At 52.2% G+C, this 26082-nt stretch overlaps 2 protein-coding genes across 5 annotated transcripts in view; one reads left to right on the top strand and one right to left on the bottom strand.

The window, feature by feature from the left end:
* Farp1 (FERM, ARH/RhoGEF and pleckstrin domain protein 1) overlaps positions 1–4609 on the top strand; it is a 228054-nt gene extending 223445 nt beyond the window's left edge. For all 4 annotated transcript variants that reach the window (XM_040744380.1, XM_040744462.1, XM_040744332.1 and 1 more), the window contains exons 25-27: positions 1147–1254; positions 2022–2173; positions 3206–4609. In XM_040744380.1, coding sequence (XP_040600314.1) covers positions 1147–1254; positions 2022–2173; positions 3206–3287 — 342 coding nt within the window. In that variant the 3' untranslated portion in view covers positions 3288–4609. The remainder of the gene's footprint in view (positions 1–1146; positions 1255–2021; positions 2174–3205) is intronic.
* A 362-nt stretch (positions 4610–4971) lies between these two features.
* Stk24 (serine/threonine kinase 24) overlaps positions 4972–26082 on the bottom strand; it is a 43872-nt gene continuing 22761 nt past the window's right edge. The window contains 9 exon segments of the mRNA XM_040744540.1: positions 4972–8076; positions 10578–10714; positions 11230–11298; positions 12085–12208; positions 13816–13961; positions 15740–15925; positions 17369–17526; positions 17759–17867; positions 23682–23738. Coding sequence (XP_040600474.1) covers positions 8040–8076; positions 10578–10714; positions 11230–11298; positions 12085–12208; positions 13816–13961; positions 15740–15925; positions 17369–17526; positions 17759–17867; positions 23682–23738 — 1023 coding nt within the window. The 3' untranslated portion in view covers positions 4972–8039.

The following is a 26082-nucleotide window of genomic DNA, read 5'->3' as shown; positions in this document are numbered from 1 at the left end:
CATGCCCAAGACTCCACCTTGGTGAGCACGCGGCCCTCCCCCCAGGCCTGCCTTCAGGCGACTGCTCCCCAGGTCCTGGAGGTGGGGACGGTGGACCTGAACTTGTAGGACCTAGAGGCTGAGGCTGGAGGACAGTAATAATCTGTCAGCCCCTGGGTGGCAATGCTAACATTATGGTGCCCGCTGTTTCAGACTCAAATCCAGACAGCCGAGGCTGAGCTGCGTCATCCGTATGAACGTGGCCTCAGCTTCAAGAGGGCAGTTATGCCAGGAGGGCAGAGCACAGTGGCATTTGACAGGCCAGACACTGCTAGGAACCGGAGTTGGGTTCCTCTGCAAGGACAGGGTGTGCTCCGAGCTGCTGAGTTCTTTCCAGCCTGGTTGTGTTGTTTCTTAAACTGCAGTAGTAGACACAAATTCGCCCACCTAACCTTTTTTTTTTTTTTTTGGTGAACTGTGGGGTGGCGTTAATTAGCTTCTCTACCATTACACTTCCAACTTCTTCCGATGCCCTCTGCTGATGTCCCCTTGACAGAGGGGTGAAAGGTTGGCCTGTCAGAATGGCCTAGATGGAGCGCCTCACCGTGTTTGGGAGCTGGTGCCGATGTCTGCATTCTTACAGGAACTGCAGGTTCAAGGGTGCCCTGAAGCAGGGGCTGGGAGAGTGGCTTCTGGACGCTCCCACTAGGTGGCAGCATAGAGCTGTGCTCTGAGGGATGGCTTCTCAGTGCAGGTGGTCAGAGTCCCAGTCTTTGCCAGCCTCTTGCCTTTTCCGGCTCGCTGGCCGCACATCCCCGGTGTTCTGTGGATGTTCCCTCACCTCTGTTCCTGTTGTTGCACGGTGCCCCCGAATCACTGCTTCCGGGCACCACACACAGGACTCTGAGGGTCCTTCCTAACCCCAGTATTGTAACTAATTACAATACCTCAATCCCCATACCCCCAACAAAAGTCGCATTCAAGGGCGACGACGGCAAGAACTCAACCCCCGTGAGAGCATGGCCTGTGACGGGCGACGACCCCGGTGACCTCTCCGCGCAATGATATGTATGGCTGTGTGGGAGACCTGTTCTCAGCGCTAGGGTCTCTAGTACCCACCCATGGAGGCTGCCGTGGGTGACGTGCGTCTGCGCCGCTGTCTTTCAGAACCAGCTGTCTGGGAACCTGCTGAGGAAGTTCAAGAACAGCAACGGGTGGCAGAAGCTGTGGGTGGTGTTCACCAACTTCTGCCTGTTCTTCTACAAATCACACCAGGTAAGTGCCCCGTGGGGGTGGGGAGGCAGCTGGGTCCGGGTCTGCCTGCTCAAGCAGAATCGAGTGCCTCCACGAAACCCGTGCGGCTCGGGCCTGGCCCTGAGTCACAGGCAGAGGGAAATGCAGGGGCTCCAGGGCGAGCCATGTCCATCGGGGACCTTCAGCCCTAAGCGAACACTGACGCTGTCCGTTTGCTCAAAGACGGGCTTCCAGAAGCTCCCTTCCTGAATCTAAGAGGAGGCACAAAGAGATGCTCGGGACTCAAGAATGGACCCAAATGGGAACCTGACAGTTTATAGCATTTAAAAGGAAGATAGCAGGGCGGGCAAGCCATCAGCCTCACAGCTTCTGGGAGAAAAAGACAGGCTGTCAGGGTTGTCAGCCGTACAGTCGAGAGGGGATAGGACCTCTTAGGAAGAGCAAGGGAGCCCAGAGCATTGGCAGGGAGCTGAAAGCCAGTACCCCAAAGTCAAAGGCTGAGGAGAAAACAGTTCTGCTTTTCCGAGTCAGGACGACTGTCTTTAAACGAACACACCTCCCTCGGGGTGGTCTCCTAGCCAGGTGCCTGACTTGTCCTAATGGACTGGCCTTGAGGAGACAGGAGCATGTCTAGAGGCGATGCCATTCCTTACAGACCCACTAGTGGGATACACCACACTGGCCAAGACTGGCTTCCTCTGCCCTGACTTACTCCTGACCTCAGAGCCCTGTCGGAGCGGGCAGCACCGCCGACCACTTCCTCAAAGCCGCCTCCGTACCCTCTGCAGGACAATCACCCCCTCGCCAGCCTGCCCCTGCTGGGCTACTCACTCACCGTTCCCTCCGAGTCCGAGAACATTCACAAGGACTACGTCTTCAAGCTGCATTTCAAGTCCCATGTGTACTACTTCAGGGCCGAGAGCGAATACACATTCGAGAGGTAGGTGGCCCCCTCCTGTACGCACAGCCTGCCTGCGGGACAGTGGTCCCTTCCCGGCACCGGGGCTTTGTCTCCGGTGAGTAGGGAGTATGTACTCTGTAGGCCTTCTTCATATTCCTGGCCCCGCGGTGTGGGCATCAGAGAGAGGCAGGTGCAGTCCCAACTCCCTTAGTGATGCAGGCGCTCAACCCGGTCTGGTGAGCGCGTGCCGACACCGCGCGGACGGTCCCCTACGGTGGGCACGTCATACCGGGAAGCCGCAGCAGGGGAAGCTGATGCTTGTAGCCAAGGGACCAGGCCAAGAAAGAGTGGGCTGAGCGTTGGGTAGGAGACCCAAGGGCGATGGTCTTCATCGAGCCAGGAAGTCAGGCGTGGCCAGATTTACTGGGTGTGAACTCAGGGGAGTGCACATCGGTAGCACCGCCAGATGCCCAAGGTCACTGGACTGTAGTCATGGGGTGGGGGAAGGGTCAGCGTGCCTGCTCCCTCCCTGGCACAAAGCTTTTCTACACCAACAAGCAGTCCCTGGGAACTGTCAGGCAGTGTCTAAGCCGAGCTGCTTGCTAGCAAATGAGCCCAGAAGGTAGCAAGCAGCTCTCAGAAGACCCTAGGCGCGCAGCCTTGGCATGCTGAGTCCTAAGAGGAGGTGGCCTCCTTTATCTGTACCCGAGATGTGTCAAACCAGGTAAATCGTTGGGATACATTACCCTGAGAGCTGGTGCCAGTAACACCCTCAACTGTGACAACTAGCAGTGTCCAGACTTGGTGTGTCCCAGAGACAGTGCTGCCCTGTTTATTCACTCAAGTGGGACAGGATGGTGTGGGAATGCTGCCCTTACAGGGTCTTTGAAATGTGAGGTGTTGACAGGTCTCAAACACGGGTCCTTTTCAGTTAGTCACCATGGGAACCCTGGATGAGCTCTGGTCTTCCATGGTCGTCTCTGGCCGTAATACTCAGCATTCAATTTGTTATAAACCGACACAGGCATGTAAAGTCACCCGAGGTGCTTTTATGTCCGCTCCGTTTTTTAGGTGGATGGAAGTCATCCGAAGCGCCACCTGCTCAGCCTCCCGGGCCCACATTTTGAGTCACAAAGAATCTCACCTGTATTGATGGCTGGATACACTGGTTGTTCCAGCCGTAGCTGCTTTCTTGGAAGATACAATGAAGCCTAGCAGAATTCCCACCTGTCTGAACACACTGAAGATCTATCTGCAGCGATTCTCACCCCGCCCCCTCCACAGGCCAATCTCCAAACCTTGTCGTCTCCAGTACTGATCTCTCCTTGGAACAGCCTCTCCCCTCCAAGCGAAGGGGAGGGAGGGCTTGTCTTGCCATCCTCGTGGGGGCGCTCCAGCTTGTGCCAGTATTGAGACATTGTCATCAAGAAGTGCCAAATGACAGTCTGCCCTGCAAGCGCACGCCAGTGCAGGGCCCACATCCGTTCACATGAAGACACAAGTGCGCTTCTTTTCTTAGGAAGGAATGTGTTCCTTTCCACCCGTAGACTGCCGTTTCCCAAAATGGGCTTCTCCAGTGTCTACAACACACAGCGCCGTCTTAAGCAAATGAGATCATTTTCGGATTTGGTTTTTTTTCCGGTCTTTCTACTTTTGTAATAGGACACTTGTAGGACTCACCTCCCTTGACTAATAAGCAATTTGTGTGCACTCCGTTCCACGGAAGGGTTTGGCTCCAGTGAGAGCCTGGTTACCAGACCTATTTCCTTGGTGGAAGCTGACCAAACTGTTTGTGGTTCTTATTTACAAACTGTAGCGGGGTTGTTTTCTGTTAAGAGAAACAGATATCCAGTGCAATACCCGGGCGTGGTGTGTACAGTGGGGGGCTCTTACGCTGTGATGTTTTGCTGTCTGTTTCACAAGCATGAGAAACCATGTCGTCGACCAGGGCCATTTGTGCTGTTACGTCATGGGGCGTTGAGTGAGCTTCGCGGAGAAGCACGGTGTGGTCATGGTACGTAGTCCCAGCCCTGGGGATCGGACCCACTTCCTCCTGACGCCATGGCTCGACCCTGCACATCCTGTAGTACTTCTCTGTCGTGCCTGTCTTCAAGTCTCTCTCTTTTATACGCATTCCTTCCGGGCATGGGGTACAGACTCCTGGGGACTTGGCCGCCAAACACTACCTGAGCCTCCCAGTGGAAAAACGTTTGCCTGTTCTCTAGGGTGACTGGGTGGCTGCCGTTCCCTTCACGCATAGAGCCTTCTACAACGCAAGGTGGCCAGGTCAGCCCTACATCCCAGTGAGAAACAGACCCACCAGCGTCAGGGGGCTGTGGCTGGTGTCCACGACCCACCGATGGCTGACGAGTGAGAAGTGCTAATCATTTGCCTTACAATGTACCAGACGGTTCTAAAGGGAATAAAAATACCTCACGCCATAATCCAGCACACAGAAGTCTGAGGGCAAAACCACCACCTTTGTTGTGTCTCTTTGTGGCGGGCGGAAGGGCGGTGCTGGGTGGACGGGAAAGGGCAGAGGGAGGGAATACAGCATCGTGGCACACGTGTGTGTGTGGGTGTGGTCTACAGGTCTTCACCATCCACAGACTGCTGTGACTCATCCAGGGGACCCCCTCACCAGATGCCCAGTGGTGGGAGCAGCGCCCCCCCCCGCCCCCCAGCGTTACCAAGTTCTTGAAGGGCTGGAGACAGGATGACTCCCAGGCTGTCTGCCGGACACGTGGTCCCTGTGTGACTAGCACTTCTGACTCCCGCACAGCTGCAGCCTGGCTAGAAGAGATTCTGGCAGCCCCCCAGTACACAAGACACAAGCGTCACTTCTGAGAGCTTTATTGGCCTTTAATGACAGCATGAGGACTGAGGAGGTCACTCTAGAGTTTCCACCTCGATTGCCGTGTTTCATAGCAGAAACACAGAAGGCAGATTTTTTTACGAAATATAATGCATATAAACCGATTACAGGTTTTTGCCCAAGAAAAGTATAAAACACTACATAAAGAACCAAACAGGAACCTTGATGACAACTTGAGAACAAAACGGTGGGCTTCTTCTGAGAAGGAACCTCGGCTGCTGGGAACACACCATCTCCCGCGTTAACTGGCGGATCCACTCACAGGATGTCACCCCTGGGACGAAGCAGTAACCGGGAAAGGCCATCAATGAGCCGACGTCTGCATGCACACCTGTAATCCCAGCACTCAGAAGGCCAAGGTAGGAGGACCCTGCGTTCCCGGCCATCGTGAGCTTCCCACATGACAACCCGTCCCATGAATCAGACACGAACAGTCGGCACTTGGGCCGCATCACAGTACTTCATGGCGCTGTCACCATCGGAGCTGTGCATGGCTGGAGTATGGCACTGAGGGACTTCCTGGGTGATGCCAGTCAGGTGCCGGTGACAGTTCTGAGATGGGCCCCGGTCTGAACCACGGACTGGATGGACGACAGGTCCGGAGAACACCTCATCCGACTTTGGGCAGGAGACTCTAAGGCTGTCAAGTTTACCACATCCCCCAGTGGAGTTTCTAATGTACTCCCAAAGGATCGGGTATTGTTTTCACAGGGAGACACTGCCTTGGAATCCAGTGACTGCAGAGGACTTGCCTGTAGTCTCACAGAAAACATAAGCTTAACCAGGTCTAGTACACTCAGCAGCTCAACCGCACCAGCTAGGGTTACAGACAGGGATTGCAGGGAAAGCCTAGGAAAACCCTGACCCAGCAATCAAGAGTCCTGGGCTCATGTCCCAGCACTGAGAAAGAAGGAAAAACAAAAAACAAAGATTGGCTTCATGTCTAAGTCCTATCCTATCCATTTGTAAAGCTGAAGAGCTCTATCGACACTAGAAATGGGACCCTCTTCAAGTCAAACACACCGCACTCCACTCTTCTGTAGAGCGCATGCATCTGTGAGCGACTCCTACAGCATGGCTAACGCGTCAGGCCTCATACAGGAAAACACACAGCACCCTCAGACTTCACTGGCCAACATCCTAACTGCAAGACAACAATACTTGAGGTCAAAGTGATGGCCCAGCCATTAAGAGCGCTGGCTCTTTGCAGAAGACCTGAATTCAGTTCCCAGCACCCACACAGCCACCTGTAACCACAGTCCCAAGGGATCCGGACGCCCTCTTCTGGCCTCCAAGGGCACTGCGCACATGTAGTGCAGACATACACACACGCAGGCAAACACCCACAGACTTGGGAAAGTACAGTGACAACTGCAGTTCTATTTCCCCCAGCCAAAAACATGTCCTTGGTTGAAATTATTAATCCAGCCCAAATCTACTTCCATTAGACTATCACAATCTCACAATCTGTAATAGTCTAAAAACCTAGGCGACCTCCCCCCATTTAACCTAAACAGTCGTCTTCATGGCCAACACCTCGAGCCTTGGGTTGCCCTTGCTTACGTCCAGGCCACCACACCCACAAGGCCAAGCAGACATCCCCAAGTTCACCCAAAGTTCCTGCTCCAAAAACTAACTTCCCTGAGACCTGGCATCCCAACAAGAACAGTAATTAGCATCAACAAACAAAAACACTACAGAGATCTGAGTAAGAAGACCTGCAGGAACTGCTCTGAGAACCTGGAGTTTGTAGCACAGGAGCAAACAGGTAGCCTGGCCGACAGCATTAGACCACAGCTCTTTGAAGAGAACGGAAACCACCCATCCAAGTCTTCAGAAGAGGTTCAGCAGCTCTGCAAACCCGCACTGGCCATATCTCAGCGACCAACCAACAGTTGCATAGGACGTTAACCTGGACATTTGGCTTCTTGACATCTGGGCACTCTCCCCTGGAGCCTCCACAGACACGCTTTGCACAACCACATGCATGTGCAGAACAGGTGTCCCCACCCACTCGGCAGAGCCAGGTTTTAAGAATAGTATGCAAAATGAGTGAGTTATAAAATTTATTTGTGTAAGCATTCAGACACTTTCAGGTGGGAAAGATGAGATGCGGATTCTACGACCAGGTTCAACAGAAAGGTGTTGACAGGACAGGACAGGACATCTGGTGCGGACACAAAGGCACAACTCAACCAAGATTAGATGAGGGGCTTCATCCGGGAGGAACTTAGAGAATAATTTAAAGCTCTGTGAGAATAGATATGTTCCAATTGAAAACACTAAGAAACAGTACCATCGATGAGAAAGAAAAACTTCCAAGTGTACCAAAGGGGGCATAGGGGAAATTTGCATCTGTTGAGGTACAAACAGGAGTGTTCCATGGGGGGTGGGAGGTGTTAATTATTATTTATGACAGACCCTGTAAATACAAAATAAAATCCAAATCACTGGTCACAGAGTTCAAATTTACATGTAATAAAGGCAAGGCCATAGACTCAAGGTCTGGCCTGTCAATATTTACTCCAGAGAGAGAGATTATCTACAGAAGCACTTGGCCGATGTGTACACAGTGATTCCTTATGCACGCCAAAAGTTCCCATAAAAATGACGCTATATACAAATCTGTACATGATCCACCAGAGCGACTCTGTCTCCCAGGGGCAGGAGCTGTCAGCATAAAGCAGGGTACCTGAGGTTGCATGTCTTCAACTGCCTTGTCACAATCCAAATATACATTTCAGGGTTTTTGTTAAAGATACTTTCTTTGAATATGTGCACTATGATTAAAATTAAAAACGATAAAAAAATAAAATAATTGCTTGAAGGAGTAGACCCTCCCCATCCCATCTGAGAAACTCCACCGCTGTGGCATGGTGAGGATGTGTCCCTGACAGGTGGCGGCGGCTACAGGAGGGCGGGGCCCCTTCGTGACACCTCTTCGCTGAGTCAGCAAAGGCTCTCATTGACTTTTAATAAGAAAGAAGATGAAGAAAGGAAAAACCAAACCCAATGCCAAAGGCGTCTATCTCAGTGAGCTGACGTTCCTCCACCACTCAGAGAGTACCTAAGGAGAAAGCAAAGCCAGAAATCAGTACACATCACTTCTGGCAACGAGCAAAACTGCCAACACCAAACCAACTTTACATTCTTTACGGAAATGCGAAGTCTTAAAAAAAAAAAAAACCACCATGGACCAAGAACCGGTTAACAGATTATTACACAAGGTTTATAATGACAACTCTGGTTCTAACACAAAAGCTCAATAGTAGAAAGAAGGTTAAATCTAAGTTCAGCACCTAACGCATGAGTCATCGGTGCTAACCAAGGACAGAGCTCGGGGACACACACCGTGGCTAGTTTGAGTCTACGCTCAGCAGCGATATATGGAAGCAGGCCAGACAGGCCACTCACTAGCAGTGCCCCAAAACGTGGCCCAGAAGAGGGCCCCTGTGTCCGCGTTAACACCTTGCATGTGACATCAGAAGGCAATACGCTGAAGACAGGAGGGGCGGTAATAACTGGGTCACAACCACAGGGCGCACAGCACATGTTTTAAAAGAGAAAAGTCTGCATTGTCTTGCTTTTGAATGCAAAGCGGTCTAGTTGCCATGGCCAAGATGATTTCAATCACTCCAAACTGACATCAAATCACAGGGCCAGGAAGATGGCCAAAGGCACAGCTAAGGAAGCTCACTGCAAACATGCCACTGAGCACACTCAGTGGGTCCAGATGCTCTCAGCTGCACACTTGAGCTGCAGCATCTAAGATGCAAACGTCAAGAGCTGCGAACGACTCGCTCCTTCTTCAAGAGGATGCGCAGCTCTCACTGAAAACACTCTAGCCGGAAGTCACTTCTGAAGGGACTGTGGGAACAATCCAGGAAGAAGCCTAGACGGCGACCACTAGTTGAGCATCATCCTATGGCTAGTGGGTGGGGCTCCAGGAACCCCAAGGGGGGGATGCAAAGCCACAGCATGTTTACAGAGACAGACTTCTGATGACTTGGAGGGTTTACAGAGACAGACTTCTGCTGACTTGGGAGGGTCTACTTAGCACAAAGGCCACGAGTGTCTGCTTGAAATCAGTTTGAACTGATGAAGATGTAGCCATATATAATTCATCCAGATTTCAAAGGTTTAATGCCAAAGAAAACAATGCAAAATATCTCAATAGGTAATTGTTTATAATGATCACAAGCTGGCTGAGGAAACTATCAGCGTAATAAAACTGTTCCTCTTTACTATTTTGGTATAGTTCCTAGGAAATGGAAGATCCCATGTGTGGGAAGACTGGGACTTCAGCTCAATGGCTCCCATCTCATTTCTATTAGAGCTGGCAGATCAGGCGCCTCAGTAGGAAGACCAAGAGGTCCAGAAACAGGAAAAAGACCAACTGGGTATATACCTTGTCACACCACCCATGCCGGAGCTACTGAAGAACCAAGTCACACATATCACATATAACCCATATAACGTCAGGCAACTCTGGGCTACATGCAAAATTCTTAAAGGTGACCAACCCCCCCACCCCCCCCAAGCCCTCACTGATGTGCTCCTGTCACCCAGCTACTTGGAGGCAGAGGCAAGAAGACCAGGAGTTTAGGGCCTGACTGCCAACACAGACAAGACAGGCTTTAGTGGAGGCGGAAGGCACTCAGCAGGTAAGGTGTCTGTAGATGTGCCTGATGACCTGAGTTAGATCCCTGGGTTTAAAAAGCGGCAGGACAGAACCAGCTCCTGAGAGGTTCTCGGACCTCTGCCCCCACAGATACGTATACCAACAAATGCACACACACACAGAAAAGTGACCAAGTAGAAAACAGAACCACAGGATAGTTAACCAGTTTTGGGGGACGGTTCTGTTTGGTTTGTGACAAACCTCTTTTTAAGTGAAAAACAAATGCCACTAAAGAGGAAATATGGAGTGATCCCAAGTGCTGGGTGAGCGACTGGGTTTTAAGCTTATTTTTCCTTTACTTCTGCAACAGGCTGCTGCCTTTAGAATTGAATCAGGGCCAATCTTAAAGAGACCACTCTCTCCGTTAATGGCCTCAGGAGTGGGAGGACCCAGCAAACCATCTTTACTTTGTATCCCTAACAGTAAGATCTATTCAACATGCAGGCTGTGCCCAAAGCCACCAAGGACAAACGGGAGCTCCCCGAGGACACAGCACAGCCGACTACAGGCACGGCTGAGCATGGCGCGCCCACGCCTCTGGCTTCAAACCCAGCTCCCAGTAAGCAGTGTGACTGGGGCTCTATCTCTCTGCTCGTTAGACCACCGATGCAGAGGTCTTTTAGGGCATCTTGCATTTCTCTGGCAAGAGCTACAGATACAAGGTTCTGTGGTCTTTTCCAGATTCTCTTCTTTCATTTGTACACTTAGAGCAAGCCTTCTCCAGGTCTTGCTGTAAGCCCATGGTCTGGAGGACAACAGGAACAGACAAGAATGGAGTACCCAGGAGACTGACCGAGAGCTGCCACCTGCAGCAGCTTCCTAGTCCGGTGAGCCTGCACTACCAGGCTCCCCTCCTACCAGCCCAGCCCAGCCCATAGCCCGGTCACCTCTGCAGCCGCTGCACGAGCTGAGCCACCATGGTGTCCGAGATCCCAGGGCAGGCCTCTTCTGCCAAGTAGATGGCTCCCCGGAGCTCTTCTATGGACCCCAAGTTTCCTCCACAGGCCTGGCTCTTCTCCTTCAGCTGAAGACGCATACAAGAGCAATGAGGCACGCGTGTGCACAGACCTGGGTGGGCCCTGATGCCATAAGCAGCACGCCAGGCTGACGGGGGGTCAGGCACGAGCTCTGTGGCCGCTGGGTCACTCTGGGCCCCATCTTGGACCTCTATGAACCTTGTGTACAGCTAGGGCAGGAGAGGGTCCGCACTCGACTCTTGCAGGCAAGAACAACGGTGCACATCTGCATCCCTCCTCTCACTCACTGCCTCATCTCCAGTGGGTTTGGGGTCATTACTGAGGAAGGATTTCAATAGTTTAAGCCCGGTAAAACCTACACAGCCCGCAAGAAACACAGAACTCCAGACAGCTTTCCCTACGCATGCGCCTGGCTTGTGGATGCAATGCAGATGTTGAGCCTGCCTGCCTAGGGGCATTTTAATGGCCCCAACTTGTCTGGACAGCCACCTACAAAAGGACAGCCCTGCTCCCCTTGTCCTCCCTTCTCCCCCCCCCCAAGAAAGGCAGCCAGGGGTCTTACCTCCACAAACAGAGGAGAGATGATTGTGGACAAACACTGAGAGAAAGGCCTCTTTGGGATGTCTTTCATCTTGGGGAAGAAGAGACGGGCCATTAGAATGAGACAACACTGAGGTAGACAAGGACTCTACCAAGGCGTGCACTGAATTCTCCAGCCAACTCCTGGAGTCAACTCCTGCTCACTACCTGAGTGAGACTGTTGAGCAAGGGGCCCCACCCATGCAGTTGGGAACCCACGGGCAATCGCCGCAAGATACCATGCGTGAACTCTGTAGGTGTGAAGATACCATGCGTGAACTCTGCAGGTGTGACAAACTTTGCTGAGGGAACTCTGGAGAGCTAAAAGCCAGGTGCTCCAGGCAGCCATCGTATGAACAGCCCGGTCCCCACCACCTCTCTGAACTTGCCCGCCTCAACAGAGGCGGCTGTGTGGTCACACGTGGTCCACATGGCCCGACGACTGAACCACAGTACCTCACAAAACCTTTAAAACACAGCTTTTTGTAAATTTAAGTGGACACAAAACCACCTCATCACGTCTGTATTAAATACCAAACAACTAAAACTCCACCATAAAGTCAGGTATGCCACGACAGGTCTGCAGGCACTCACAGAGAAGTCATGTGTGAAACTTCCCGTCCACATCCAGCGCCACCATGTGGCTGCGGGTCAGGAGGTGAAGGAGATGTGCTGACCCACAATCTCAGGCCGGACTAAATGTCCACACCTGCCAGTTCCCTGAGGGCAATGCCACCAAGGAGCTGCTGCGAGCGGGGAGCTCCGTGCCCACTTACTCCCACACAAGCTGGCCATGGGTGAGCATGGGCACGGGAAAAGGCATGGACCACCACCGTACCTTATTTCTTTCCAGGTCTGACGGCTGGAGAGTCCCATTCTCCAGATTCTTGGGGTCTTTCTCCCGGATTGTGAAGATCCAGTCCCCAGAGTCACTGCCTCCAGACGCCTGGCCGTCTGTCTCCCTTAACACAGAGATTCCGCCAAAGTCACCAACATGGGCTAAGCCGCACAACCCTCACCCCCGACCCCAGCCCCAGTCACATTCAGTCGCCATGTCCTTGAGTCTGGAAGCCTCGCCGGGCATCACAAGACGGGAAGGGCTGTGGTTCCTGGGATTGTCCTTGTGCTCCTAACACACACTGCTGCTGTTCTGCCGCCGCCTCCTCCACAAAAAGGGGCCACACCGCTGCTGTGCCCCTAAGTGCCCATCTGCCACTTCCCTGTCCCTCTTGAACTCACTCTCTTCCCAGGTACCCTGCTCGCCTCTGCTCCCCCTTAGGCCACACGGAGCTACAAGTCTCTACCCACCCTCTCATTCGCTCTCCCCAACTCCACAGCCCCTGTGTGCCAACACCAAAACCCCACTGCTCTACAGCGTCAGAGAAGGGGTCGTCTCCCTGCTCATCCCGGGGCCTGCTCGATCCTCAGCAGCAGGGACGCAGTATCACAGCTGTGTTACCTCCATCCTCCCCACCAACAGGGCCACAGCTGCGCTGCCTGACCCCCACACCCCGCTTTCCTCCGATGGCGGCTTCCTAGAGGCTGACTCCAGGCCCTGACCCCTTTCCTTAAGTAACGCCGTCCTCCTCACAGCTCCAGTTCCAAGATCTTTTCTACAGCAGGGCAAATGTCAGACTGTGTCTTCTGCCTGCTCCCCATGCCCACAACAATTGTTTAAGCTATGCGTCTTCTTCAAATCCCATAGCAGCTCAAATTCCAACATGGCCTACATACCCCTGTGACATGACGTCCCACGGTGCTGAGACCTGGAACAACACCCTTCCCTGCCTCCTTTAACCCACACCCTTCACTGCGGATGAAACCCAGGGCCCCCAGCATGCTAGCCAGGTCCTGAGCAACAATGCCAGCACTTGGTGCACATTTTATTTTGAGAGGTTTCAGCGAGCCTTTAATGTGAAGTGCCTGGTAGCTGGGGTTAGCTGAGGTGACGGGCCGGGACCTCCACGCAGACCTACTGTCTGCCGCAGCCTGGCCCAGCCCTGCCTCCACTCTCTTCGCCCCTCGATGACGTTCTAACCGTCCACTCAGTGGTCTCGACCCGCAGACCCGATGGGTCCCAGGCTTGAAGTCTGCTGTCCCGGCATGGGGACGTGATGCTGGCTCTAGGCTACGGGGTGCAGGACGACAAGCCAGGCCCCCAGGAGCCTCCTTTCTCTCTTACAAGACAGCCAAGCCACCCTCCCTCCACCTCCTGTTTGGAGAGTGCCAGTCACCACAATGTGGGTGCTGGGGGACCCACTGTCAGGGAGCAACTGCCCCACAGGGGGCCTGACAACAAGCATTCTCTTCCCTTCAGTACTGCATAAGAGGACGTTGTCCGTCGGCACCTCTAGAGCAGGGGGTAATGGAGAGAAGGAAGCCACACCACAACTCTGCGCATGCTCCTAATTATGCAGACTTCACTCAAACTCCATGGCAATGCACGGCGCCCAAGAACCCGAAGCAAGGCCATGCGTACAACACTCAGCATCCGTCCAGAGGGGAGGGATACGGCTCACTGCACAGACACACACGCAGGCACGCAAGGCCCTCGGGCGGGGCCACTTACACATCCGAGTCCTCCGAGCTGGAGTCCTCCTGGCTCTGCTCCGCCTTCCACCTCTTGTACCTGTCGATGAGCTCCGTCAGGTAGGACGTTTTCTTTGCGTTGCGGATTATGAACTTGTGCTTCAATAGCTCCTTAGCAGTGGGTCTCTGGGAAACACACGCCCAAATAATCGTCAGACGTTTCTTCTGCATTCTACTCATCCCACCTGGGCAGCCAGACTGCTGGACTGAAACGCCTGATCACTGCCCACTCGGCCACTTGGCTCTACTTCTGAGCCCTCGGGCTCATTCCAGAAGAGTCGCTCCGCACCCATGCCCAGGCATGAGGTAAATGTGACGGCAGAGATTCCAACAGGAAGGAAATATTCTACCAGAACCATACAATGGAAGCAAGAGTCCTTTCGCCAGTAACTCTACAGAGAGCATTGTGAGCACTGCCTGAGAGAGCATCCCCGGGTTACATGGCACCTCATGACAAATGCTGACTAAGGGAAATAGATGTTCTTCATGACTTCCTATAGCGTTAGGCTAATACCACAAATTAAAATGAACTCAATAATTGGACTCATCTAGAACAGGTTGGGGCAGGAGTCAGGAGAGCATTCCCAATCTAGAAAAGTCAGTGTGCGAACCTATCCCCACCCCAGTGTCTACGGCCAACAGCTGGATTACCACCTGGACACGGCACACCCAGTTTAGTCAGTGGTCTCCCACCTTCCGGCACAAAGCTCCCTCAGCACAGAGAGTGGACCAACCGAGGACAGACAGCAAAACCAGGGGTGCCGGCCAGGCACACCAGTCCCACCTGCTCCAGATAACCAACATTTTTCTCTGGTAAGAACAGCATGTTCCTCTCGCCATGATTTCTGAGAACCCGGGTGGCCTACCGCTCTCCAAGCAACTGAGAACCCGGGTGGTCTCAGCCATCCTCCCGCCCCGTCTCCATTCTCTGACTGTGACACTCCCAAGCGGCCCAAGTGCTCATATTCTTAGCTTTGCAGACCTTCTTGTCTGAAGGTCCAGGGGCCAGCCGAGATGGAGCGGTGTATCCTGGGAATAAATGAGAACTGGACATGCTCTAGAAGATGTGTGCACACTCGGTCTCTTCCCGGGTGCTAACATACTGTGCTGCCCTGTGCCTTGAGCAATCAAACAAGTGGACTGCATGCAAGACCACACCCACCACTCAATACCCGACCCCGTGACCAGAGGCTGACAGACAGGCTGCCCTCAACCTGCAGCCACGATCCCATCAATCCCTTTGCCAGAACTGGTACCTAGGGAACTAAATGATGCTCTTGTAAAACTCATCCTGTCTCACCATCTTTAGACAAGAGGTCACGGGACCCCCTCAGGGATACTCTTCAAGTTCAATGAAACATTGCTGGCAGCTAACTCTGCTCTAAGAAACCCAAAACAAGGACACAGGATGCTACATGTGACACACACTCCACAGGCTGCTTTCAAAGGAAAAGGCAAAGCTCACAGCAGCTAATGCACGGGCTCTGCCGCCACTGAGGGACAGGGAGGAGGTGGAGATGGGTGGGTCACAGGAGTCTGCCTCCCAGCACACGACAACTGCAAACAAAGTTTACTTCCGTTGTCTTCAGGCCAGCCTCTGCCATTACCAAAGCAGTTTTCCAGTCTACAGCCGGTTTCTCTATGAATAGTAAAAACAACTGACGACCCTACCCCAGTACTACGGAGAGTATTCTCCAGACGCTGGAAAACTTGAAACAGAACAATTACACCTTATATCCCTAAAAGGTAAAATGGCAATAACAAAAGTCTCTGCATAATTTTAAGAAATCAAACTCATTTGCGAAGATGTGTGAGCTCATGGAGACAGCTGCTAACGGTGACTAGAACAATCCCAACAGAACAAATTCAAACCAGCTGAGACCGCAGAAAGGGGGTGTACTCACAAAGCTCGGCTCCTTGTTCAAACAGGCCTCCACAAACTCCTTGAGGGGTTTGCTGTAGTTTCCTTCCAGCGTGGGAGGGTTGTTCTTTGGGATGAGGAATAACACCTTCATGGGGTGCAGCTCCGAATGTGGCGGCTCTCCTCTGGCCAGCTCTATTGCTGTAATGCCCAGGGACCAGATGTCTGCCTACAAGGACCAAAGCACCTTTAAGACACGGAGCATGCCTTTAAGACATGGAACGTGCACGTATGCGAGTGTGTTTCAGTCCCAGGTTCTGAAGAGGACAACTATTTTGGACTAATAAGAAACACTAATAAGAAAGCATAATCCCAACACAGAAAGCAAGTGGGCAGATTTGTTGAGGCAAACACCCACCCTACGCTCCTGACCGTCTACGGTAGGCAGCGTGCCTCTGTCAGGTGTGCTCTGTGCAGTCCTTGCTGTGGCGGCACAAGGAGCCGATGGGCAGGAGGAGCTGCCTGGGAGTCACCCCTTGAGCAGCCCCGGCGCCAGGCACAGCCCTTCAGATCCAGAGGGCGCCTTGGTCTCAATGCTGAGGACACCAGACCACTGCTTCCCATGATCCCGGCCCCTTGCTATTCACAAGGGAGGTGTTTACAGAAGGAAATGTGGGGCGACCGCCGTGCCCATAGCTTAAAGCAGCCACTCTGCTTTCCTTGAACTGCTTTGCAGTGCTGGGGTCTGGACCTACTACCTCATGCACGCTGGCACACGCTCTACCAGTCCTGCAGAGTGTTTATTATGAAACATGGCTGCACACAGACATGGAAAACATCAACCCAATGCTCCTCCATACATCATCACACGACCATAATTGTCACATGAACATAATCGTCACTCGCACCTTCCGGTCAGGCTTCGTCTGCTTGTTGTCACAGACCATTTGAAAACACTAGGCCTTGTGGCCGGTCATTCCAGCACTCACTCAGAAGGCTGAGAGGCAGGAGGGCTGCATAAGCTAGACACCACCTAAAGCCCCACACAGAGGGAAATACCAGTGCTACCCAGCAGGGGGAGAGGGGGAGAGGGACAGAGGCACCACCACCACCCCAGCCCTGCACTTCAGCCCGCCACCAAACAAGGCTGGCTTACACACAGACACTAAAGTTAGCACTACTGGTAGTTTTCTCAGCTAGTAGCGTGCAACACCAACGTGGGATCAGCAGAAATGGAGCTCAGTGATTGGAGCTCTCTCCCCGGCAGTGTGCAGGGCAGCTCCAGCCACACGTCATTCTAACCTTGTAAGTTCCGGCAACCCTTTTTGGCGGTGCCCCAGGCAGAGCCATGAAGGTAGCAAGAAGCGAGAAAGCCACACAGAGGAAAATGAGCTGCAGGGGCCCCAAGTCTATGCATGTGACTGTTGTCCCCTGCCCCCACTCTCAGGCACAGCATGCCACCAGATCAACCACACACTAGGTACAGTCACTAAGGGAGGAAGAACGAGGTAGCCAACGGCATAGTGGGAGATGGAGAAGGAAGCCGACATTAGCCAAGGTCACAGGATTACCGCTACAACCCACCTCCGGTACAGAAGGAAGGCTACGCATGCAGAAATGAAAGGGACATGCATCAGGATGTCGTGGGTGGGTCCACAGCACAGGCTCTCACCTTTGAGTCGTAGGCTGACTGCTTAATGACCTCGGGCGCCATCCAGAAGGGAGTACCCACGAAGGTGTTCCTTTTTATCTGGGTATCGGTCAGCTGGCCAGCTACTCCAAAGTCGGCAAGCTTCACTTCTCCATGCTCAGAGAGCAGAACGTTGGCCGCTGCAGGACAGCCAAGCAGGGGACATCATTACACACCGTTATACCCAGGCTCGCCCTGGGAGTCCAGGCATGCTCTCCCCACAGGGTACAAGGGCCCGTAACAGCAAGGTGCCCTGGGGTTCACGAGAGTCCAGCTTGACCACAGACAGTCAGAGAGGGCAGGAGAGACGTACGGAAGGCTCCACCACTTCAGGTGCTTCAAAGAAATGAAAAAAAGAAGAGTAGTTCCTACCTTTAATATCTCTGTGGATTTTCTTCTCAGAGTGCAGATAATCAAGTCCCTTCAGAATTTCTCGTAATATGGTAGCGATCTGAATTTCATCTAAAGGGCCAGGTTCTAACTAACAAGAAAAACAGATCACTCATTAGCCACTCAGCACGCATCTTGGTCCAGCCCGGCCTCAACTCACAGAGATCCGCCTGCCTCTGCCTCCCGAGTGCTGGGATTAAAGGCGTGCGCCACCACCGCCTGGCCGCTCAGCACACATCTTATGCAGGGTTTAAGAAATAAGAGTCCACGCTAAGCAGACAGGGTAACTAAAATGAAAGATATAGTCACATAAAGCTAAACAACTGAAATCTATAGAAGGGCCAGGCATTGTGGTGTACGCACGCCTTCAATCCCAGCACCAGGGAGGCAGAAACAGGCAGACCTCTGTGAGCTCAAGGTCAGTCAGGTCTACATAGTGAATCCCTGTCCAGATAGATAGATAGATGATAGATAGATAGATAGATAGATAGATAGATAGATAGATAGATAGATAGATAGATAGACAGACAGACAGACAGACAGACAGACAGACAGACAGACAGACAGACAGACAAATCTATCAAAGGATGAGGAGGGGACAACTACAGAAAATTTGTTTGCTGGCCTGCAATGCAGCTAAGTGGGAAAGCACTGGCCAAGAGTCGGGACGGTGGATGGATGGAGATGGAGACGCTACTGAGTGAGGCGAGCCCCGTATCAGCGGGACGGTATTTCAAAAGCCCATTGCCAATATTTGTAGCCCTGTAAGCTGACCTTGAGGGCTGGTGCACACCACCAAAAGCACAAGTTGTGACAAATGTGTGAGCCCACTCCTTCCTTAAGCTACCCCTCTCACCAGAACTTCCCAGATCTGCATTTTCAGATCTAAGGCCCAGCTTGGGAAAGCGCAAGAAAAGCCCTCGACTTTCAGAATGTGTTATATAACACACACACAAACACTTATTAATAAGCCCTACTCGGGAGCAAGCAGTGGCTTGACTCCTTAGTATCAGTTCTCCTAAGAAGTTGTAAGGAAGCAATGTCACGTGCACACATGCCTGTTGAAAGAAGCTGACAGGATGGAGTTGATCTCCGTTCGTACCACACAGTCCCTCCATCCTCACCTGTGGAGAGCGTCACTGAGCTAGCAGAGACAGTCAGCAGTCAGAGCAGCTTACAGACCAAGTCCACTAAGTCAGGAGAAGCAAGACTTGCTCAACAGACAACCAACACCATTCTATTCTAAGCTCACACGCCTCAAAGGGAAGGCACAGACCTGTCTTTAACAGGAAACTCGTGTCACCAGGTGTGCTGGCTCGCTCCTGAAATCCCAGTCCTTAAAAGGCAGCCATGATAGGAGAGCCATTCTGGTAGATCCCCTCTGTATACACAGAGAGCTTCACTCTGTAAGGTGTTCATCTAAAGAACACTGACCAGCGCAGCCCAACTCATGCCTGGTGCCGCCTTCTGGCTCATCCCAGAGGCCTCTCTGGTCTAACTATAAAGGCCAAGGCCAGCCAGGGGCCTCTCTGGCTGCCTACCATGTGAGCCTCTCCAGGTTTCGTCATTCAGAACAGAGCAGAAAAGAAGAGAAAGTACAAGGAACTTTCAGCTGGAGAGAGAGGGAGAAAGAGAGAAGGAGAGGGAGACAGAGACACACACACACACACACAGAGACAGAGAGAGAGACAGAGAGAGAGAGAGAGAGAGAGAGAGAGAGAGAGAGAGAGACAGAGATCAAACTGCCTGTGTCCACTAGCCTTCCCAGAAATTATTGCCAATTCTAACCAAGACACTGCTCAGATGGCAACAGTATGACGCATGCTGCTCTACAGGGTATAATTGTTTCCAGTTATTTGACCAAGAGCCTTTTCCCCCCAGGAAAGATAATTCAAACCCCTGTTCCAAAGACCATGGTCTGAAACATGTAGACATGCAACACGCCTCCTTCCTCCATGTCTACTCCTCAGGGATCGCAGCTTTCTGAGTTTGCAGACACACTTCATCCAGCACAAGACCAGCAACACGCGGCCACACCCGCACCCCCCACCCCTCACCGCCTGCTCCTGCCTCCACACCTACTGATGTGGTGTCTTCCCCTGTGACGGACACTCACCCTGGAACCAAAATAACTTTCTTCCTTAAGTTGCTTTTGATCGTCGTGTTTTATCACAGCAACAGAAAGGTAACTACAACGGGGAAATGGGCTCTATCCCGTCTACAGATTAACTTCTGATACCTTTCCCCTTACACACGCGCGAGCGCGCGCACACACATACACGCACGCACACACCCCATTCTCCCCCTGCTAGACAGATCACCAGCGCACACAACTACCCAACTACAGACCATCTTCTTGGGGTCTACAGAAGCATTCATCTGGTCTAATGACTTTGTTCCCAACACGGAATGTGACACATGTCATCTCCTAATCTTAACCCTGGACAAGACTATGGAAAGCCCTAAGTGACCGTACGTGTGGGAGGGAAATCCATTCCCATCCTTTGGGAAATGCTGTTTGGGGAGTGCCAACAGCTGCTCACCCTGAATACCCCTCAGATTCCATCTTTTGTTTTCAAAACCATGTTGTACATGCATTTTTCAGGTTGTCAAACATCACCCTGATTAGGTAAGCCTTTTAAACAGCTTCCTTCATAATTAGATTCCAGGCCGGCCCTTTCGTTCTCTGGCAGCAGACTGCCTGACCTTTCACTCAGCTAAAGCCTTTCTTTCCCTCTCAGAGCTTCCCTAACCTTCATCCAGCCCTCCCTCCCTTCCTGCCTCGCCTTCCTGTTCCCTGTGCATCGGTGAGTGCGGCTCCGCATAAGAATAGAGGTGTGTGCACGCGTGCGTGCGTGCGTGCATTCGAGTGTGTGTGCAGTCATGGGGTGCGCATGCATGTGTTCATGTGTTTGCGTATGTATCCGTGTGTGTGTGCGCGCACGCGTGCCCGCGCGCACGCACATTCATGTATGACCTCCACACAAGAGCAGCTGCTCTGCCCTGTGTATGGACTGGGCTATGAGACACTAAGCCACAGCAAGTTAATAAGGCCTGGATTGCAGAGCATGAACGTGCTCCCCTAAGTCATGGCAGGCACTCTGGAGGCAGCTGGACCAAGATGATGGACAGTGGAGTCCAGAGTAAATGCCCAAGAACTCGAGTGGGGGGGGTGTCCTACAAAGATTTGTATGATTTAATTTTAAATGAAAGTCAACAGGTTGAGCACATTCAAACATCAAACATATGCATATTTTATACTCATTGCTCTTTGTCAGTGTGTCTTTGATACTGGATCTAGAACTCGGTGGTGAATGTTTCCTTTCTCTAGCAAAGCTGTGGCAGCTCCAGGACAGTTGCCTCCCCTGCTGCAACCCTCAGAAAGAGCTCCTGTAGTCACAGGACAACTCTACATCAATTCCCACAGACCACACAGAAAGCCAGTCTCAACTCTTCAAAGAAATGACCCCATGTAGCTACACAGCACCGCATTCGGACTCACGGCAATATTCTAGTATTAACTCGTCCAGGAACCTGCATGAAGACCTCCTCTCAAAACGACCCTGATTGTTTTCAATATTCAGTACATAAGTGCCATACCCACTAAGGAGCACTCTTTCTTTCCTCTTTGAGGGTTGGGGGGCAGGGACGTGGTAGAGGAGGGAAAGAGAAAGTCAATTGGAGGCGGATAGGCTCCAGGACCAGGAAGCAGCGTCTAAAACTTAAAGCAGTCAGCTCTGCATTTTCCTCCAATGGTGACCTCTAACCCTCCACAGACACCAACTCAGGTAATCTAATTACTGCGGCGGAGTGTGAAGACTGAACGGGAGCACTCAGAGACACAGAGAGAACTGCTCTCTCTGCCGGCCGCCAGGAAGACAAGGTCCCGGCAAGCAGCCCTGTGTGTGCCGCAAACTCAATCTATACGGATGACGGCAAATCTCACTGCACAGAAAGTGAGAGTAATTTTCTACATTCCTGTTATTGCCCCCAAGAGTGAAAACGTGAAAAGTATTTTGTGCAGTGTGGATATCTATAGAAAGGGCCAAAAAATATATTCGGCCCCCTCCCATTTTAGTATCACAGCTTAGACGTGTATTGTATTAACTTTTCCGTGAAATCTTCACTCTGAACGACATACTGAGCAACCCTTACGGTTTACAACAATGTGCAATTCCCTGGGTTAGGGTATTGGCTTCCTGCAGACATGTCGTTTTAGAAAGTCTTCCTCTCAGGAACCCACCTGGTGCTGGTAGTGTAAGAGAGAAACTGCTCTGGGGGGCAGCTCTTCTTTTAGAAAACCTGTGTGAGATTTCCTTCTGCTCTTACCCCTCACCTCACTCTCTTCTCATGAGAGACTCAGCTTCAGCTTCTAAAATGAAGGGTTTGGGCAATGGGCCCCACTCACAAGCCTACTATGCACAGGGGTCAGAAGAGTGCATGGATGTGCTGTGTGTACACGCTTGTGCGAGCCTGTGCTAGTCTGGAGTCATCCTCAGTAACCCTCTCTACCGTAATGTTTTGGTAACAGGCACACTGATTTGGCTAGACCAGCGGATTAGCAAGCCCAGGGCTCTGCCTGCCTGTGTCTTGCCATCCAGGGATATGAGCGTGCGTCTCTGGTGCCAGGCTTTCATGTGAGAACTCGGGTCCTCATGCTTGCAGAAGCACTTTGCTGGCTGAGCATCTCCTCAGCCCCCAAACACACTACTTTGAATACACGACATGATGGAAACAGAATCCAGGTGCTGGGCAACAGTGTTTCAAGACGACAGTTACTTTATGGGGCTGGTTATCTGTGGGCGCTCTACCACGCCCAGCCTGCAACAAACATCTCCTCCTACCTCCCACCGCCCTCTCTGGGGGTCCATGTGTACACTACAGGGCGAGTCCAGAGGAAGACAAAAGACTGGGTTCCGCCTGCTCCGCGGGCACTGACAAGATCTACGGTGGCCATTCATGCAACACCCTGCGGTCACTGCTCCAGCACCCAATGCCAGACCTCAGCACTCACATTCTGTCTCTGACTCTGGGAAGGGAAATGTGACGAGCGTATGCTGAGAACCGTTCCCATCTGAAGTAAAAGCCATGACAGCAGTGCTAGAGAGACCAGTCAGCCATTAAGAGCACTTGCTGCTCTTCTAGAAGACATGGTCCCTCCCCAGCACCTTCAGAGAGACTCAAAACTGCCCGTTACTTCAATTCCAGGGGATCAAAGCCCTCTTCTGGACTCCACAGGCATCAGGCACTGAAGCAGTGTACTGACATATATGCAGGCACAACACCCATACACATAAAATTAATTAAAACAGAAAAGAACCATGGTGGCTATGTAACAGTTACTCAACCAGAGGTTGATGATTTCAGTCTGAAAAATACACTGCCCAAGTGCTCACAGACAAAACAATCAATCAAATCTAGGCAAAAGCCTCCATGGCTGCCACAGATCAATTTACTGGTTTATAAAGAAACAGTCCTCTCCCCCAGTGCTTTCAAAAGGGCCCTTCAATTTAAGTTCTGCATTGAGAAACAAAACCAGGTTAGGAACAGTTTCATGCTTCCTTACAGAAGAAGAGAAATGGACACGCACTCCCTGTTCAAGCCAACAATGATTAAGAGCGGCCCAAGGAGTGTGCTGTACGACCACGGTGTGTGGTGACAGCTTGTCTGTGCTCTAAAAAATAAAGCTCGCCTGAGGATCTGAGGCCGGCGTGAGCCACTACTTAGCCATAGAGTCTGGAGGTCTGTACAGACAGGCAGGCAGCCAGGAAGAGCTCTAGTGCCTGGCTGCTCCGCTTCTCTGATCTTTCAGCCTTTACGCCATACTATCTGACTCCAGACTTTTATCACTAAGACCAAGTAAAACTCCTGCTACAACGGTGGGAACAGCCACGGTGATGCTTACCAGATCCAGGGCGGAGCCTCCACCAAGATATTCCATTATTATCCACAATTTAGTGTCCTACAAAAACAGAAGAAAGGGGGAGTTAGTTTTGAAACAAAACTAGGAAAAGTATTTAAGCATGTTATTATTGTGGACTTACACATTTTATAAACACACACACAGTGTACAAATGACAAGTGCATAGAAAACCACTATGCACAGAAAACCCTCCTAGTGGTCTTGAGGGCGGGGTCGGCCTGGAGCCCTGCTGGAGAACAGGGCTGAGGGCATTTTCGTCTTGAAACCACTTCACTGGACGCCCTCACACGGTGCAGTCGAGGGCCTGGAGCTAAGTCAGGGCTTGTGTGTAGCTCGCTTCCTGTCCACCATCATCACTGCGTTTCCTCCGACCCTAACACCCCAGTTTCTCCAGGTCCCCATGAGCAAAGGGGGGTGCACTGCGCCGCTGGGCTCACAGAACGTGAGGCCACCAGTCTCTGGCACACCCAGAGTTTCCAATGCTGTCTTCTGCCTTCCAGGGCTCCCTAGAAGCCACGCCACCCTCACACATGCGAGTTTCCTGTGAGGAACCTGCACACCGGCAGGTCTGGGAACCAGAGTGACCAGTACCCTGACGACAACAGTCCCCATTGCTGACTTCATTGTGGGGGCTCCTGTACTCACTGGGGCTGGGGTGGACACAGAAGCACCTTTCTGAGCTCCTGTCCCTCCAGAACAGTGCTGGGCTTGGTTCTCACAGGCACCAACCACTCAAGTCCCCTCCCCACTCACTCCCCCACCACGCGGTGCCCACAAGGAGTGAGCTTTTGTGGTTTAACCTGGAAAAATTCCTTTTTCAGACCCATCTCAACATTACAGCAAATGGAAGCGCCAGGCACGGTGTGTGTGTGTGTGTGTGTGTGCGTGTGTGTGCGTGCGTGCGCATGCGACTGTAGTCCTCATTACCAAAGGAGAGGTAACATGTTAGCCACATGTTAGTGTCAGGGAGGTTCTGATGCACAAACTCCATCAGCAGAAGGTCCTTTTAGAATTTAAAGCAAATTCTACCACCTGAATTTAGTATTTTCTTAAGATGGATTGTTAACATATGAAGGCAAGTCCCGGCTGGCCAGGGAGAGGCAGCAAGTCTTAGACAATGTGATATTTATTCAGCAATCATGCTGTCATGGCTATTTGGAGAAGGGCCTGGCTGGGCCTCCAGAAACTTAAGTAGAAGGACGAGCAAGATCAAAGTATAATGACGTGTGTGGAGATGCCACAACAAGCAAAACCTGTCAGCTTGTACGCTGACTTAGGGGAAGAGAGGCCAGCGGAATGTACGGTGGCTCGAGCAGAGTAACACCTGCGAACCGGGCGGTGAGTTCAAGGAGAGTCTTGGCTACACAGTGAATTCTAGGCCAGCCAGGCAACAGTGTGAAACTGCTCTCAAATGAACAAACAGTCCAACACACTGAAGAAACCCTCCTTCCACAACAGGCTCACACGCAGACTGCCTCAGACTGGCTGCCATTCCTTCCAGGTCCCAGAAACAAACCCGTCCTTCTCTCTGGACAGGCAGGCGTGACTTCGTTTTCCTTAAGTGGCCCTGTGATGTTGAGTTCCATCCCTTCATAGCCTCTGCGCTGGTTTGCCCGGAGTTCCCTGTCTCTTGTCTTTCTGGCTTTAGGTGTGTTAACAGCAGAGTACACTGTGGCAGCCCAGCCCTCACCCCATCCCCACCGCCTGCTCCCCCACCCCGCTGCACAACGGCAGGCACTCAGGGAAGCAAGGTATTACCTCACTGCTTCCTGAACAGCAAAACCCAAGTGACTACACCCTTGGCCCTCAGTCCTCCCACAGATCACCGCAGCTCTCCTCCTAGACCCATCCACCCAGGAGAGCAAACTCTCCTTAAGCCAGAGGCACAGAACAGCAGAGCTCTGCAGCTCCAAGGCCAAGATGTAGAGAGATGAGCCCGGCCCATTTCTGTCCAGCTCCCTCCCGACCAGACCGAGCGCTGCACAAACACAGGCCCGAGAGGGAGAGGCTGGCCTGCCTTGGCGACCAGGTGAGCAAGCCCAGTGTCCACTCGGTCACCCTGGGAAGCAGCCGGAGCCCTTGCCACAGCCTTCACTACACCTCAACCCCCCCCCAAGGCCACACTGTCAAACTCCACAGGAAGGGGACGCTAACGAGGAGGAAGAGTCAGGAAAGCTAGAGTGAAGGCAGCGACGTGGTGCCCAGAGTAGCCAAGCCCGGCCCACACGGAACCTGGCACGGACATTCCTCACCGCTTTCTCAGCCCCTACCGCAGTGCAACAGGAAAAGTCTACACACACAACAGCTACCCCAAGAACTACACTTGCCACCAGAAAGACAAATCACAATTCCCACTCCCGGGGCCAAGGGCAACCACTGCAAA

This window comes from Mesocricetus auratus, unplaced genomic scaffold, assembly GCF_017639785.1.
Source record: "Mesocricetus auratus isolate SY011 unplaced genomic scaffold, BCM_Maur_2.0 Super-Scaffold_2245, whole genome shotgun sequence".
Lineage (NCBI taxonomy): Eukaryota > Metazoa > Chordata > Mammalia > Rodentia > Cricetidae > Mesocricetus > Mesocricetus auratus.
This window is presented reverse-complemented; position numbering and strand designations above follow the sequence as displayed.